We start from the raw sequence: 16,820 nt of genomic DNA, 5'->3' as shown, positions 1-16,820 counted from the left end.
TCCTGTGTTATTACATCATCTGATGACAGTTGTTTTCCCCTCAGGCAGCCTCTTTTTTTAACCAAGGTCAAGATTAAGTAAAACAACATGAGTTCAATTGCTCAGTTGTTGGAAGTTAAAATAAATGCAATTTTTGTATATTTTTATGTAACACATATTTAATTATGTTCTTAAAAAAAGGTCTAGAAATAAACTGAAGGCAAAGATTCTATCTTTTGCACCACGTGTCCAATCCCGCCTCTCCGGCACACTTGGTGGCGCTGAAGCACTAAATCCTGTACTAATTCGTTAGAAGAAGAATGGTAGTCAAGATGGACGCGGAGCTGTTGTTGTTTTTGGTTTCTGAGAACAAGGAATTATTTGATAAAAACCACAGTGAGTACAAAAATACGAAGCGGAAAGAAGTACTTTGGCAAGGAATAGCAGACAAAATGGGAGTCGATGGTGAGTTTTATTTGTGTAGCTTGCTATGTAGCGTTACTGTCCGCGCGCTTAACCACCATCATCAATGGCTGTGTGTTTGTATAGTGGAAGAGGTGAAAGCTAAATGGAAAAATCTAAGAGACACATACACAAGGAAAAAGCGACTGGAGCAGGATGGAAGTCGGAGTGGACGGGCAGCTAAGAAAAAGAAGCAATGGAAATATATGCGAGTGATGGACTTTCTCGATCCCTCCACAGAACACAGAAGGTATTCGAGTGTTATTTTGTATGAAGCCTGTCTTGCACCCACAGCTGTACTTTTATATCAGTACTTCAACAGTTCGAAAAAAGTTTCCCATTCAGTTCATTAAATGTTCAGTATTCAAAATTCAACTAACAGCGGTGACATTATTGTAACATTATGTACAGTTGTGCTATTGGACCTTTCTTTCTTAAAATATTTATATACTGGATTCTGATTGGTTCTTTCTTTCTTGCATCATTTACATATCAAATTGTATAGTCTTTGAGTACATTGGAGGTATTAAGCGATAGTTCACCCAAAAATGAAAATTCTGTCATCATTTACTCGCCCTCGTCATCCCAAACCTGTAAGACTTTCGTACATGTTCGGAACACAAATGAAGATATTTTTAATGAAAATCTGAGTGCTTTCTGTCCCTTCATAGACAGCTACACAACTACCACTTTGATGCTTCAAAAGTTCATAAAGAGATCGTAAAACTAATCCATATGAATTGAGAGGTTTAGTCAAAATTTTCTGAAGAGACACGATTGCTTTATATGACGAACAGATTTACTATAGGCTTTTATTCACATATAAACATTCATCAACTCACACATCAGTTATGGTAAAAGGAGGCTCAAGGATGCTTGCTTGATGTGTGAGAACCAATGAGTGTGTTACGCAGCAACCAATGAGGTTTGTTCTCTCGCGTCAATCAGGTACGGTTGAGCTTCAGCTTATGTTTGCTGATGAATGTTTATATGTGAGTAAAAGCCTAAATTCAATCTGTTCATCTTATAAAGCGATGATGTCTCTTCAAAAAATTTGGACTAAACCGCTCAATTCATGTGGATTAGTTTTACGATCTCTTTATGAACTTTTTGAAGCATCAAATTGGTAGTTGCGTAGCTGTATATGGAGGGACAGAAAGCTCTGATTTCATTAAAATGATCTTCATTTGTGTTTCGAAGATGAACAAAAGTCTTACGGATTTGGAAAGACGTGAGGGTGAGTAAATGATGACAGAATTTTCATTTTTGGGTGAACTAATCCTCATGCTACTCGTACTATTTCCGCAGTATAGCATGTACACTTTATAGTAAGTGATCTTCTAAACACAGAGCAGACTGCAATACAATGCACAAGACCTCCCATTTCCAGTTTGACAAATGTATTCTGTATGTATAACTGTATGTATTATTTGATTGTACTGGCAAGAATTCTGACATTTTCGTATAAAATTGGATTAAACCTTTATAAATGAAATACATTTTAATTTGGAGATGACAATTGGATGCAGCTCACAGAATTAAACAAATTTCACACTACATGAAAGATGAACTACGCTAATAACTGCAAAGACTTTTTACATCAAGGACTATAGCTATAGAGTTGTAATTCTATGAGTATGGAATAGTTGTAATATTGGTTCTTTTTTTCTTAAATGATTTACATATTGGATTTGATTTGTTCTTTCTTGTGTCATTTGCATATCAAATTTTGTCATCTTTCACTATCTTGAAGGCTCTGGTATATTTAAGCAATGCTAAAAGTAGCATATTTCCATACTATTTCAGCAGTATACCATATACACTTTATAGTAAGGGAATTTTGTGAATAATAAAAGCATGAATTCCATGTTTTTTTGTAGTGTGCACTATTAGATATACTTTTAACATAAAACATTATCCGGAGTCTTGATCTTCTTGACTGTATCGGACAATTAAAATCACAACATTATTTGTTTACATGCACACATTTTTGTCAGTTTAATCACCCACACCTGCCACCATGTGTTCATTTTTGTGTTACAGCAATAAACATGTAAATATGTTCTGATTCAAAAGTTTACCTGGCAATTATTCTTCTATTTATTTAATGAAATAACATCATTTAATCTCTCTATAGCATGGTGAGAGAATTTAATTTTAGGGTACATTTAGGCGACAACAATGTAATAAAAACGTAACATTTTTCTTTTGCGTTTTTCGTGTACGGACGACAACGTTGTCAAAATAATCCCCGTTCACACGGATCCGTCTCTTTGTAAAGAAACACTATGTACCTACAGACTGAACACGTAATACACATGCGCATGATGTTTTTGTTGTTTACTCTGGGGGTACGTTTACATGACAACAATGAACTAAAAACAGAAAAGTTTTTCTTTGTACATTCACAAGGATCGTGAAAACGATTAAAACACTGTATTATTCATGCCAGGCCAGCATGATGTCATGGCGATGTCACTTTGTAAAGAAAGACTGCACACATGCACGTGTATGCTGCCACCGTTTTCACAGATTTGCGTTTTTGTAATCATTTTCAAAAACTTGCACTTTGAAACACATTTTCAAAATTCTGTTTTCAGGCCCCCAAAACGCCATTGTCGTGTAAATGAACGGACAAAACAGTTTTCAGTTTTTAGTTGAAAATGGTGTAACGTAAATGGCCCCCTTAATTTCATTTAAATTTCAGCAATGGGTTGTATCATGCATCTGTTCTGTATTGTAATGAAGCATCCAAAACCTCAGGGATATTCACAGTGGTTTTTACTGGTGTACAGTGTTATTTTGGACAGTGTTCCCGGCAAAATCGAGGATGACGAGCCAGATGAAGACAGCGGGGCTGAACCAGCCAGCACCAGTACGGGAACATCCATGACAAGTCCAGGAGCAATCCGGTCTGGCATTGTAAAGAGAAGGCGATCAGAGACACTAGAGCTGTTGGAGAGGTATTTGGCATCTAAAGACTCAAGAGACAGAGAGAAAGACGAACAACAGCAAGATGAAGTCGATTTATTTCTACGGAGCTTAGCACCTGCGTTAAGACGCTTACCTGCTTCAAAGCAGTCCTTGGTGAAGCTTCAGATCCAAAAAATACTTCATGACGCAGAGTTTGGACAACCAAGCTTTCCTCAGATTTCCTCAGTGTCACCAAGTAATCAGTTGTTACTACAGTGTAGTGTTGTAAAACCCAGTTGAAATACTTTTTTATTGAAAATAAATGTGACTTTAAAATAGTGACTTCAAGGTGGTTCTTTTACATTTTCAATGTTGAGTGTTCTCGTCTTTATGAATAAAAAGAAGTGTACAGATTTGTCAAAACATACAAAACGAATCCTTAGACTTTATACAGATCGGTACAAGTTTATTATAATCAAATGATCTACTCGAACAATAATACATCCAACACTACAAAACCAGGAAACGGGAAAACATATATACAAAAAAATGTTACAGTAACACTTAAAATCTTACATTTTCATTTGATTCACAAGCTGGTATGAGCATGAACACATGGAGCAGATTCACACTAATGCACTGTAATAAATGGATGAGAGTGTGGTACCTGTTATTAGTCTCAATATGCAGGTGTCGTATGGCTAACAAAGGGTGAGTATCCATTATAAAGTGTCCTTTGATTATTATTTACATTTCTAGAGTAGATTACAAGATGAATGATAACATTTGATAGAAATAGGCAAGTCTGGTGAAACTTTACTTTTTCTTGCCCTTCTTTCCTGCTGCTGGTTTCTTGCAATATTTAGCCTCCAGATCTGAGATGAGAGAGTTGAATCCATTTTCTTTGGACTTTTGTCTTTGCTAAATAGAAAGTCGGGAAGAAAAAATAATATTCATGCTTAATAATGCATCTTAATAGGTTGTGATTTGAACATCTGATAATAGCAGAAATACACCCCCCCCCAATTATATAAATATATAAAAACTCTATATAATGGAATATATGAATGAGTATGATTATGAATAGTTACAAATTATTTCCTTCTAAATGAGGAAGATCCATTATTTTAATAGCTATTGATTCATTATTTGCTTTTAAAATGACCTACATTGACCTACATTAACCTTATTCACAGTACACGAAATGAAAGATGAATTTACACAAATAACTCAAATGTATCTTAGAAAAAAGAATCCCACTGAAATGGTTCTTCAGTTGCTTCTGTACAGATTTGTTCATACCCTACCTTTCAAAAGTTTGGGGTCAGTAAGATTTTTTTTAAATACATTTTAATCAGCAAGGATGCATTAAATTGATCAAAAGGGACAGTAAAGACATTAATAAAGTTAAAAAATACATTAATTGTAAATGTTCTTTTGAAAGTTCTGCTCAAAGAATCCTGAAAAAAAGTCTCAGTTTTCACAATTTTTTCAACATTGATAAAAATAAAAAATGTTTCTTGAGCACCAAATCAGATTATTAGAATGATTTCTGCAGGATCATGACACTAAAGACTAAAGTAATGGCTGCTGATTCAGCTTTGGCATCACAGGAGTAAATTACTTTTTAAATTATAGCTGCAAGCAGCAATTACGTGGTCAATCACAAGGGCATGAGTCATGCAAGTATGACTGGGAGCATCAGACGAAATGCAACAATGAGAAATTAAAGATATTTTTAGATGATTTCAGTCAAAACAGCTGAAAAATCATAAATACAATCACTAGAAATATGATTTAATTGCTTATCACTTTTAACCAATAGGTGGCGACGTTACCAAATTAATGTGGTAACGTGAGGTGACGCATACAAAAGTTTGGTGTCAATATATCGAAGCTTTGCAGAGTTACAGCCTCAGAAACAGCTTGGCATGATTCTGGGAAACAAGTAATAAAAGCCATTTTTTGTATCTCCTGACCAGTAGGTGGCACTATGCCGAAACACCGCAAGTAGCCTCAGGTCATGCTTGTGATAAGATGTACCAAGGTTCGTCTCATTACGCTAAAGCGTTGCGGAGATATAGCCTCGTGTCCATTTTTATGTGCCCTTCGATAAATTTGTTTGCGCAGTTTGGTTAATGAAAAAGCTTTTAATAACTTTTTTGCCAGCACAGTCTGAAGATGATGTGAGCCAATTTTGGTGAAAATCTGAGATAAGTTCCAAAAAGTAGATATACGACTTAAAAGCATAAAACAAATCTTACCGACCCCAAAATTTAGAACTGTATCATAGGTTTGAAGATTTTCAGACATTTAGCAGATTACGGCAGCCTCTGTTACATCTTCATAGTTTTTTTTACCTTTATCATAGCTACCAGGCTGTCCTCACTGTTCAAGCCCATCTCCTTCTGCATTTCCTCTGCCTCCTTACGTTCTTTTTCAGCCTAGAAAGAGGATAACAGATCATAACAGGGCTTAAACCCTATTAAACAATGCATTATTTCATATTAAATCTTCAAAATGATAAAGTGAATCGGCACCTTTCTTTTGCGGTTGTTCTTCTTTTTGACACTCTCGTGAGTGAAGACTTCGTAGGCTGGCACCTCTTCAGCTTCAATGGCTTTCTGTAGTATGTCTCTGACACGTGGCTCATCTTCGTAAGTACAGCACAAGGCGGACTCCATGATCAGATCCATGTCACCTTCATGTTGTAGGTACAGTCTCTTTAAGTCTTCTACCTCTTCTTCAGAGCCTTTATACTGCTTCTCAAAGTCCAAGATGTCTTGCAATGTGATCTATGGCAGAGAAGTATGACAATATTGTTAATATTGTTAGCAACTTCCCTTGGAAAAACCAACCTAGAAAACAAGCACATGATACAAGAAATACCTTGGGAAACAGTCTTCTCCAGTGCTCCTCCCAATTGCGATCTTGATCGAGGGAGTCTGACTCTTCGTCCACTATTCCCTGTTCATCATAGACCGCCCTTTGGTCCTTGTCAGCCAACACTGCATACACCTTTCCCAGGACCTGTGGAAATTATGACAATGTTAAGTTTAAGGATGTATTTATTAGATTTCTTGATTTAATGGTTAAGTCATTTTAAGTTTAACCTGGTACTCTGTCACTTTTGATCGAAAAAATTTTACATTTCAGGGCTCGACAATAAGGACTGCCGGATGGCCCGGGGCCAGTGTGAACGACGCTCGGGACAGTAGGCAGAACTGTCACTTGCCCGATCGGGCCAGTGCTGTAGGGTGTGCTATATATATCGTCTATGATATCGTAATTGTTGATTTAACGATCTGAAATTATCGAGTATGTCCCTCACTTTACAAAAACACACCCATTGAGTGCACGCATGCACTAAGTGACGTAGTCTAGTAGGTTAGACTAGTGCGCGAGCATATTTAAAGTGCACGATTTCACTGCGTGATTTAGTCTATTAAAATGCATTTATAATGCATCAGAATTCAAGATAAGGGGCAAAAATGACCCTGTATATCTTTCATATTTATATAATTTAACATAGTTAACCAATATTAAACAAAGAGCGCCGTTTTTCTACAAATATCAGCACGATTACAAATGTGATATTGATTTTATACAGCGTACAATTTAACAAGAACTTAATATCAAGTGACTTACATTTTAGACACCAAAATGCCTGTTTCGCTCTATTTCGCCTTCGAAAATAGTTCCAAAGTCCACACAGCATTGTTTTGTGTCTCTGAGCAACACTTCCTGAATGAATCAGCCGTTTGAATGAATCGTTGAATCTCAATGACTCGCTCATTAACAGGGACTTGCTGCCACCTACTGGCAGGTTTAATTTCATGTTTAAAGTGTATTTTCATTTTTAAAATGATTTCAAATAACAGTATTTAACGTTTTATATTTTCAAGATTTCAAAACTTTATTTATGCATCTGTAACTGCTCTTGACTGATCCAATTTTAATAAAGTTTAATCTATAGTTATATAATTATACATTAGATTACAATTTCTGTACCTGAAAATCTTCTGTTTAAACCTACGTGAAAAACTTGAAAAGCACTGTTTATTTCATTTATGTTTGTTCTGTTGTATTATTTTTGCTATTACTCATAATTTGATTATTTGTTACTATTTTATTACTTACTGTTTATTTTTCTAATAATATTTAAAATTTAAGTGAGTTAATCTAGTAGCTTTTGGTGTCATAATCCTATTTATTAAGGTTACATGTATCAAAAACAACAAAAACAATAATTAGGCTTTTTTATAGTCCCATTTTCTTTTCTTTTTCTTTATTAATTTTTTTGTTGTGGGGCAAGTGAAAATTTGAACCACTGGCCGGGCCAGTAGAAAAAATCCTTAGCGTTGAGCCCTGCATTTTGATTTTACTACTTCAACAGAATATCAAACTTTTATAACACTTGCTACTGAACACACAAACAATTGGACGTGTTTTACAAAGACCAAATTGTCTTAAAAATACTCATTACTCTTAGCAGTCAAAATGGCTGCCAATATACGAAAAAATCATTTATCTAGTTGTTACATTACGTATGATAATCTTCTGTCCACCAGATGGCTCTAAAGGCCCGTTCAAACAAAGGACGATAAAGATAGATACATTTCTAAAAACTGTTCTAAATGTAAAAGAATAGCAGTTCACACCACCACTGTAAAGGCACAGAGAAACTGTATCATTGGAATCACTTTCAGAATCATTTTTTTCCAGCTGATTAATGATAAAAACATTGACAGCCAATCAGAATCCTTCTTGCTTTCAGAGTTTGAGCATTTAAAGTGACAGATGACAAAACTGCAGTGTGCGCTTAGAACAAACAGAACAATATCACACACTGGTGTGGACGCTAACATAGTTATCGTTATAGTTCTTTGTGTGAACAGGCATTAATTTGCCCTTTTTTGCATTGGATTTGAAAGTCAGCATAAAACGGAAGTTGCAATAGTCTTTTCTTATCTATTGTGATGTATATTTGAGTGAAACGGCTTCTCAAACAAAAAAAAAAATGTAGCGCAGGACTTGATTTGTCCATTGGGAATTGAGTGGATGGTTGTGGTTTGTGATTACTGTGATCTCATTTTAGTGACAGGTTGCCCCGCCCTCACGCCAGTAAGCATGTCATCAGAGAAGAGATGTCATTGCAAGAAGGAGGGGAAGTTATTTTGTTTAAGGGCACATGAATTTAAAAAAAAAAAAAAAAAATGTGCAGATAAATATTTTATAATACAAAAATATTCCATAAAAAAGTGGTCAATTTTGATTTAAATACCTATTCTATATTTTAACCTTAAACTCTGGATTAATTTAAAAATATTTTAAATGGAAAAAATGGTGCATAGTTATTGACTTAAATAATATTTAGTAACATAAAATCCCCTCCAAATACAAAAGGTTAATTAAAAAATATATATTATTGAACTACAATATAGTACATTCATTCACTGAAAAAGTTAAAAAGTTCAACTTAAAGGGTTAGTTCACCCAAAAATGAAAATTCTGTCATTAATTACTCACCCTCATGTCGTTCCACACCCGTAAGACCTTCATTCATCTTCAGAACACAAATTAAGATATTTTTGATAAAATCCGATGGCTCAGTAAGTCCTGCATCGCCAGCAATAACACTCCCTTTTTCAATTCCCAGAAAGCTACTAAAAACATATTTAAAACAGTTCATGTGACTAAAGTGGTTCAACCTTAATATTATAAAGCGACGAGAATACTTTTTGTGTGCCAAAAATAACAAAATAGCGACTTTATTCAACAATATCTAGTGACGGGCAATTTCAAAACACTGCTTCATGAAGCTTCAAAGCTTTATGAATCTTTTGTTTCGATTCAGTGGTTCGGATCACGTATCAAACTGCCAAACTCACGTGAACTATTGAAGTTTCAAAACGTTTATGACGTAACTAAGCCTCGTTTACTGAAATCATGTGATTTTGGCGCTCTGAACCACTGATTCGAAACAAATGATTTGTAAAGCTTTGAAGCTTCATGAAGCAGTGTTTTGAAATCGCCCATCACTAGATATTGTTGAATAAAGTCACTATTTTGTTATTTTTGGTGCACAAAAAGTATTCTCGTTGCTTTATAATATTAAGGTTGAACTACTGTAGTCACATGAACTGTTTTAAATATGTTTTTAGTAGCTTTCTGGGCATTTAAAAAGGGAGTGTTATTGCTGGCGATGCAGGCCTCACTGAGCCATCGGATTTAATCAAAAACATCTTAATTTGTGTTCCGAAGATGAATGAAGGTCTTACGAATGTGTGGAACAACATGAGGGTGAGTAATTAATAACATAGTTTTCATTTTTGGGTGAACTAACCCTTAACGATGTAGGAGGACAAGTGTGACCCATAAGTTAGGAGCACCAGAAGGTTAATTTTGATTTCGTGGAACACCTCTTGTAGGGCTTCAACCTACCCTACCTTTACCTTAATTACTGGGCAGTAGTGTTGCATTAGAGAAACAGTGGTTACCTGAAACTTGGTGGTGGCTGACTCATCACCAGGAGCTCTATCTGGATGAACCTGCAGAGAGACTTTATAATAGCCACGTCTGATCTCGGAGTCAGACGCTTCTTTGCAAACACCCAGAACTTCATACAGATTAGAGGTCTTGAAGAGCTCCTCACACTGATCCAGTAAACCCATGACTGTGAGAGAAGAAAAAAAAAAAAATCACCCACTGACATGCTAACTACAAATATATACAAAAAAAATGCATGAGTCTTATTTTAACGTGACACATTTGACTGAATTTGTTTCTCATTATCATAAAAACCTTATCCTTAAATTTTTTCGAAATAGTTTTGTAGACAAATAACGTTACAGCTGTCCAGAAATATATATGGATTTAACAAACACTTTCGTGTGTCTAACTCATCTTACAAAAACAAAGCAACACAACTTAACGCTTTATTAACAATCTTACCGGAAACGTTGACAGCTAACAGCGACTAGATACTTGTTAAACTATGTCAGATAGAGATTAACAATGCTTTCAGAACACAACAGTACAGGCTTCCCCTAGCAGTAGCAGGTCGCGCCAAAATTTTGGCGCGTTGTGTACACGTCACAAAACGTCATGACGTAGGACAGCTCTTAGTTAAATTTAATATTCCTAAGTATAAATTTACCAAACAAAGGTCTGTTTTTTCTGTTATTATCCAAGTAATTTGAAACTATATAGATACTAAAATTATAAAATACATTGTAAAAAAACAGCCAACAATGAACTTTTATTATGCATTCTAGGACCCGGGTTGTAATTGTCGCACGCTGTTGTACTTCCGTGTAATACAGTCCACTGTTTCCTAAAGTATGTTTACCATCGTTTGCTCACTTTAATGAGCTCTCAATGCAGAATCGTGACTTGTGTTTAGTTTTCAATTAAACACAGGGCAACAGCGCGACATCCAGAGGCGTGAGGTTTAGTTTCAGGCAGAATGTCTCGCTGTGTTGCGTTACAGACGCATCTGGCGTCTGTGATGGAGGCGTTAGTTCACGCCTCGATTGCTGAAATGTACAAACTCATGGAAGAAGAGACGCTGTCATTTCTCAGCAATGATATTTCCAGAGATCAGTGTGAAAACGAGGAGGCTGAGTCAAGAATGAAGAGGGAAAAGGAGGAGAGAATGGTGAGATTATGAGATGATGTTGTTTAGAGATCTGCGGCCTGTAACCTCAAACATGCGACGCGTTCACAGCCCTATAAACGCGTGTGTGCATATACTATAAAGATCAGTGCGCAGTTAGCGCAAGTCTCAACGCACGTGAACGCATCATCATATCAAAGTTTTGAAGTAACAATGGACAATTCTTTTTTTATGCAGTATTGCAGTGTTTGTTATAAATTATCCATGCACTTATTATTATTTTTAAATTAATGTGCCTTTGTAATCTTTAATCAAAATAACTTCCCTTCCTCTTGCAAGAGCAATCTCTTCTCTGATGATGTGTCTACTGGCGCGAGGGCGTGGCAACCTGTCACTCACATGACATCACAGCAATAGCAAACCACAATAATCCTAGTGTTACACCAAGCGCCTTGATTTCTGAGCAAAGATAGTATTAGAATTCTTGGCAATACAATATTCTTTACTTATATTTAAGACATAGTTCATTAATACTCAAAAGTTGACCATTAGAATTCAACAGCTGAACAAATAATATATCAGACTCAAACCAATGTCTAAAAAATAGTGTTTTTTTTTTTATTATTATTATTTTACAAAAGAAAAATATATTATCAATTTGTTTTTGTTATTAGGAAAATTAAGTAACTCAAAACCCAGTTTTGCTCATTTTCGAACAGCCTTGAAAGTTTAATTAAAATCTGAGGTTAAAAAAAAAGTCTGTTAAATGAATTTAACATATGTTTGTAATGCCCTTGAATTTTAATTTCAACCTATTTTATTTTATTTAGTTATTGCTGTTTCAATTTGTACTTGCAAAATGTGAAAAAAATTATCCTCAGAATTTTTACTTTTTTTATTTTTTTCCCTTTGTAATTGTAAGTTTACATCTCTCAATTCTGTTTTTTTTTTTTTTTTTTTTTTTTCCTGCCACGGAATAACAAAATAAAAAAAAAATCTTGTGACTTTTTATCTCACAAAATCTAAAAAGGGTCTGTCTCAATTCTAGGGCTGTTCAACGATTAATCGCGTCCAAAATAAAAGTTTCTATTTACATATGTGTGTGTACTGTGTATATTTATTTTGTATTTATAAAAACATACATGTATATATTTAAGAAATATTTACATATATAATTTAAATTATATATAAATATTTATTGATTTTTATATTTTTATACATGTATATATTTAAGAAAAATATATGTATGTGTTTATAAATACAAAATAAATATACACAGTACACACACATTTGTAAATTGAAACTTTTATTTTGGATTCGATTAATCGTGATTAATCATTGAACAGCCCTACTCAATTCAGACTTTTCTTCTCAGAATTGCATGTTTAAATCTTGCAGTTGTAAGTTACAAGCTTGCAATTGCAAGTTAACATTTACCAATTCTGACTTTTTTTCAGAATTGCGAGGGGACAAAGTCAGAATTATGAGATATAAACTAAGAATTGCAATAAAAAAGTTTTGCGAAGTTGCATTTACCTTTTTTATTTATTTTGACTTTGTTGCAGAAACAAGCTTCCATACATTAGAGACAATGCAGTTTGATAATAGCAATAAATAAGTAAAAATTGTTTTAATTTTAAGTTTAAATAAGTTTAAATGGTTTTAGAATTAAATGAACTTTTTTTTTTTTTTTTTTTAGACAAAACTAAAAATATTCCAAAACAAAATCCATTGACAAGGCTGAAGATTTTGAAACTAAGTGGAATGAACTTGCCAATAAGGCCTCAAAATGGCCTAATAGTGCCTGATTAATCAGCTGGTATATTGGTCTATCACTAGTAATTTGTAATTATTTATTCTTTCAGAAGCAGTTTGCATCAGTCATGGAAGTATTGGGCAACGAGGCTCTTGGGAAAATAATCAAACTCGTTGATGAAACCAAATTTCTGTTGGACCTGGAGTGCAAAACATTTTCAGGGAAGAGGGCAAAGCGTCCCGGCAGTATCTTGAACATTCTGTCTGTTGGAGGACTTGGTAAGAAATCACATTCTGTCTTTACAGGCATTAAGTATTATTACATTTCTGTCCAAGGGTTTAATATTTAATAAAATAGTTTTTTTTTTTATTGTCATTTGTACACTTTAGAAGAGGAACATTCTTATGATGGAAGTGCAAGAAGCCTGGAGACAAGAACAAGAAATGAGGTAAAGTGAACAACGTGTACATCAAGGCTATTTAGCTTCATTTACCAAAATGTAAAAATAAGGGCAATGGAAATCTACTATCAACAGAACACTGTTCTATGATGGAGGATAATATTTGTTCACTACATAATATTAATGTTCATGGCTAGGATTTTTTTTTTTTTTTATCATATTATTTTTAAGTTCTCTTGACTTTTATAAAACTATTTGCATAGCTCATGCATAGTAGTTTTGTGAACTGATACTGAACCAATATTTACCAGTATTAACTTGTTTTATTAAATTCCTTTGAAACCTACATTTTCTTTTTCTAACAAAAACAACATCAAAATAACATAAATATTACTCTGGAATGTTTTTTTTATTATAAATAAACTTGGTAACACTTTACAATAATGTTCATTAGTTAGCTACATTAGTTAACATGAGCTAATAATGAACTGCACTTCTACAGCATTTATTAATCTTTGTTAATGTTAATTTCAACATTTACTAATACATTATTAAAATCAAGAGTTGTATTTGTTAACATTAGTTAATGCACTGTAAACTAACATGAACAAACTTCTGTTCTTTTTAACTCTTTTTAACTTTTTTCAATTTACACCCTTTGGGCTGTAGTTCATTAGATTAGCTTTGGCTTGGTTTACAAGAATAGTTCACCCAAATATAAATTAAAATTTCTGTCGTCATTTAGTAATCCTCCTGCCTTATGATCTTCTGTGGGACACAAAAAAAAAAAATTCCTGAAGAATATCCTGAAAAAATGGAACATTCGATTCACTATGTTTCACTATGTTCACTATTCACTATGTAAAATTTTGCTTATAACTTATTCAGCATTATATTTCATAAAAACATAAAACAGTAACTGTTATAAGTCTGTAAGAGAAAAGTCACCAAATTGCTTGGCTATTTTATGATTAATTACATAACTACTTTATGCTCACAGTCTGATGAGGCCACAGAAGACCGTCCAGAATCCCCACTGACGTTGGCTGTGACGATCAAAAATGAATTTGGAAAAGTTGACTTGAAATCCATCACTAGTGGTACGTTAATAATATTAATTTAAGTCTGTTTAATGAATCTGTCCAAAAGTTGTCAATCTAACGAATTACATGCTGTATCCATTAAAGGATTAGTTCACTTCAGAATTAAAATTTCCTGATAATTTACTCATCCCCATGTCATCCAAGATGTTTATGTCTTTGTTTCTTCAGTCGAAAAGAAATTAAGGTTTTTGAAGAAAACATTTCAGGTGGACTTTATAGTGGACTTCAACGGTTACGCATGGGTTGAAGGTCCAAATTGCAGTTTCAGTGCAGCTTCAAAGGGCTCTGCACGAGCTGAGAAATAAGTGTCTTATCTAGCGAAACGATTGGTCATTTTTTACGTCACTCTTGACCTTTCCAACATGATTACGTAATGTGTGGCGCATCACAGAGCAGTGCAAGATGAGCATTTGTGGTTTAAAAAGTATACACATTTTTATTTTATTTTTTTTTTTAGAAAATAACAAATCGTTTCGCTAAATAAGACCCTTATTCCTCGTCTGGGATCATGTAGAGCCCTTTGAAGCTGCAATTTGAACCCTGTTGAGTCCACTATATGGAGAAAAATCCTGGAATGTTTTCCTCAAAAACCTTAATTTCTTTTCGACTGAAGAAAGAAAGACATAAACATCTTGGATGACATGGGGGTGAGTAAATTATCAGGAAATTTCAATTCTGGAGTAAACTAATCCTTTAACTTCTAACTGATCGGATATTTATATAGTGCCAAAAGATTTTTGCTGCCAGATATTTAGCCACTGATAGTTACTTGATTGTTCTCCTGTCAGGTCACCTAAACGCTTCTTCAGAAGATGGAGTAGCATCTGTTTTGCTAGAAGACAGCAGTGAAGATCCTCAAGACGCTGTTACACTCTTCGGAAAGAGATCATTTATTTGTTCAGAGTGCGGCAAGAGTTTCTCTTCTCAAAGCAACCTCAAATCACATCAGCGCATTCACACTGGAGAAAAGCCCTTCGGCTGTGTTCTTTGCGGCAAGGCTTTCGCCCACAAACAGAGTCTGTCTGACCACCATCGAGTCCACTCAGGAGAAAAGCCATTTGTATGTAAAGTCTGTGGCAAATGCTTCGGGAAAGCCGCACATCTCAAAACCCACGAAATAATCCACACTGGCGAAAAACCATTCGGCTGCAATGTTTGCGGAAAAAGATTCAACATCGCTCAAAATCTTGCCAGGCACCAACTTACCCATACGGGTGAAAAGGAGTTTCGATGTTCAATATGTCAGAAAAGTTTCACACGGGCCATAACGTTAAAAACCCATCAACTTATCCACACAGGTCAGAAACCGTACTCTTGCGTGTCTTGCGGGAAAGCATTCCGGCACGCGGTCAACCTTAAAAACCACGAGCGCATCCACACAGACCAGCGGCCATTTAGTTGTGACCTGTGTGGCAAGACCTTCCGCCAGGCTGTAAATCTCAAAATCCACAAACGGATCCACACGGGGGAAAAACCTTTCAGCTGCAAGGAGTGTGGGAAGAGCTTTAGTCAGCAGAGTAGCCTCATTTCACACGGCCGCACTCACTCTGGAGAAAAACCCTTTGGCTGCAATTACTGCGATAAGTGGTTTAACAATACGAACAGTCTTAAGCTGCACCAGAGGGTCCATACCGGTGAGAAGCCGTACAATTGTGAGTATTGTGGCAAGTGTTTCAGTCAAGGTAGTCACCTACGTACTCACAAACGCCACGTTCATGGAGGAGGGAAGCAGTACATCTGCGATAAATGCGGAAAGAGATACGCAGATCCACGTAATCTTAAATTGCACAAATGTGTTTATGCTTAAACATGGTGATCACATTTATCATTATAGAGATATTCTGAGCCCATTTTTTTCTACGATGGATAAATTATTGGAGAAGATTATCTGAAGATAGCTATAATCACATAGAACTTTATTATTTTGAGTTTTGAAATTTAGATATTTTTTTGGCAGTGTCATGGACTGTCAAGTGGCCCCAAATGATGAATATCAATAGTTGTGACAAGCATTTTTCTTCACAAAATATTATGGTTTATATCATAGAATGTTTTTGAGTTAAATTATAGGATTAAGTAAATTAGTTAATAGTAATTACAGATTTATTTTGAATTATGACATTGTTTTGTACCTTTCTTTACATGTGGGTCGTAATTGAAAAGCTCATTATATGCCAGTCATATTTATGTTTGATGTAACACAAGATCAGAACCACAGAAAAAAATAATACTAGCGAGAGTTGCTTTTGATATCTACAGTTCTGATCATCTATAATCCCTGATTTTGAAGACAGTAAAGTGATGTCTTATGCAAAATATACCAATGTTAATTATTTATTTTATTTAATATTTAAAGAATAAGATCATGGCATCCATATGGTCAAATACTTTATTACTGTTGTTGCCCTGTTTTCTGTCAAATAATTTATATTTGATTTATGAAAATGTTGCCAAATACAGTTTTCAATAAAACATTGTTATTGAAGATATTGTGCGGGTATCTTCATCTACCTTTAATTATAAATTATAATACATTATGTTGGTGAAGACTGTAAAAACAGGAGAAAAAATGAGTGTATTGCCATACTG

General features: G+C 34.7%; 3 protein-coding genes across 4 annotated transcripts; 2 read left to right on the top strand and 1 right to left on the bottom strand.

The window, feature by feature from the left end:
* The first annotated feature begins 271 nt into the window (after positions 1–271).
* Positions 272–3,696, top strand: si:ch211-207i20.3 (uncharacterized). The gene is made up of 3 exons (XM_051914227.1): positions 272–444; positions 529–691; positions 3,237–3,696. Exons 1-3 carry the CDS (start codon positions 300–302, stop codon positions 3,652–3,654), a joined length of 726 nt encoding a protein of 241 aa, XP_051770187.1. The 5' UTR covers positions 272–299; the 3' UTR covers positions 3,655–3,696.
* Positions 3,697–3,799: 103 nt separating this feature from the next.
* On the bottom strand, positions 3,800–10,475 carry dnajc9 (DnaJ (Hsp40) homolog, subfamily C, member 9). The gene is made up of 6 exons (XM_051914226.1): positions 10,309–10,475; positions 9,855–10,030; positions 6,244–6,384; positions 5,895–6,149; positions 5,715–5,798; positions 3,800–4,275 (listed from the first exon to the last, which is right to left on the bottom strand). The coding sequence occupies exons 2-6, from the start codon at positions 10,026–10,028 to the stop codon at positions 4,171–4,173; spliced, it is 759 nt and encodes a 252-aa protein (XP_051770186.1). The 5' UTR covers positions 10,029–10,030; positions 10,309–10,475; the 3' UTR covers positions 3,800–4,170.
* Positions 10,476–10,627: 152 nt separating this feature from the next.
* On the top strand, positions 10,628–16,716 carry si:ch211-207i20.2 (uncharacterized protein LOC568537 homolog). 2 transcript variants are annotated; one of them, XM_051914221.1, is made up of 5 exons: positions 10,628–11,014; positions 12,841–13,006; positions 13,118–13,176; positions 14,129–14,228; positions 15,020–16,716. In XM_051914221.1, the coding sequence occupies exons 1-5, from the start codon at positions 10,823–10,825 to the stop codon at positions 16,036–16,038; spliced, it is 1,536 nt and encodes a 511-aa protein (XP_051770181.1). In that variant the 5' UTR covers positions 10,628–10,822; the 3' UTR covers positions 16,039–16,716. The 2 variants fall into 2 exon arrangements, with proteins under 2 accessions (XP_051770181.1, XP_051770180.1); XM_051914220.1 differs by having other exon boundaries at positions 10,630–11,014; positions 12,838–13,006.
* Positions 16,717–16,820: the final 104 nt, after the last annotated feature.

Source organism: Ctenopharyngodon idella, chromosome 12, assembly GCF_019924925.1.
Source record: "Ctenopharyngodon idella isolate HZGC_01 chromosome 12, HZGC01, whole genome shotgun sequence".
In the NCBI taxonomy this organism is placed as follows: domain Eukaryota; kingdom Metazoa; phylum Chordata; class Actinopteri; order Cypriniformes; family Xenocyprididae; genus Ctenopharyngodon; species Ctenopharyngodon idella.
The sequence above is the reverse complement of the archived record's forward strand: the minus strand, read 5'-3'. Positions and strand labels throughout refer to the sequence as shown.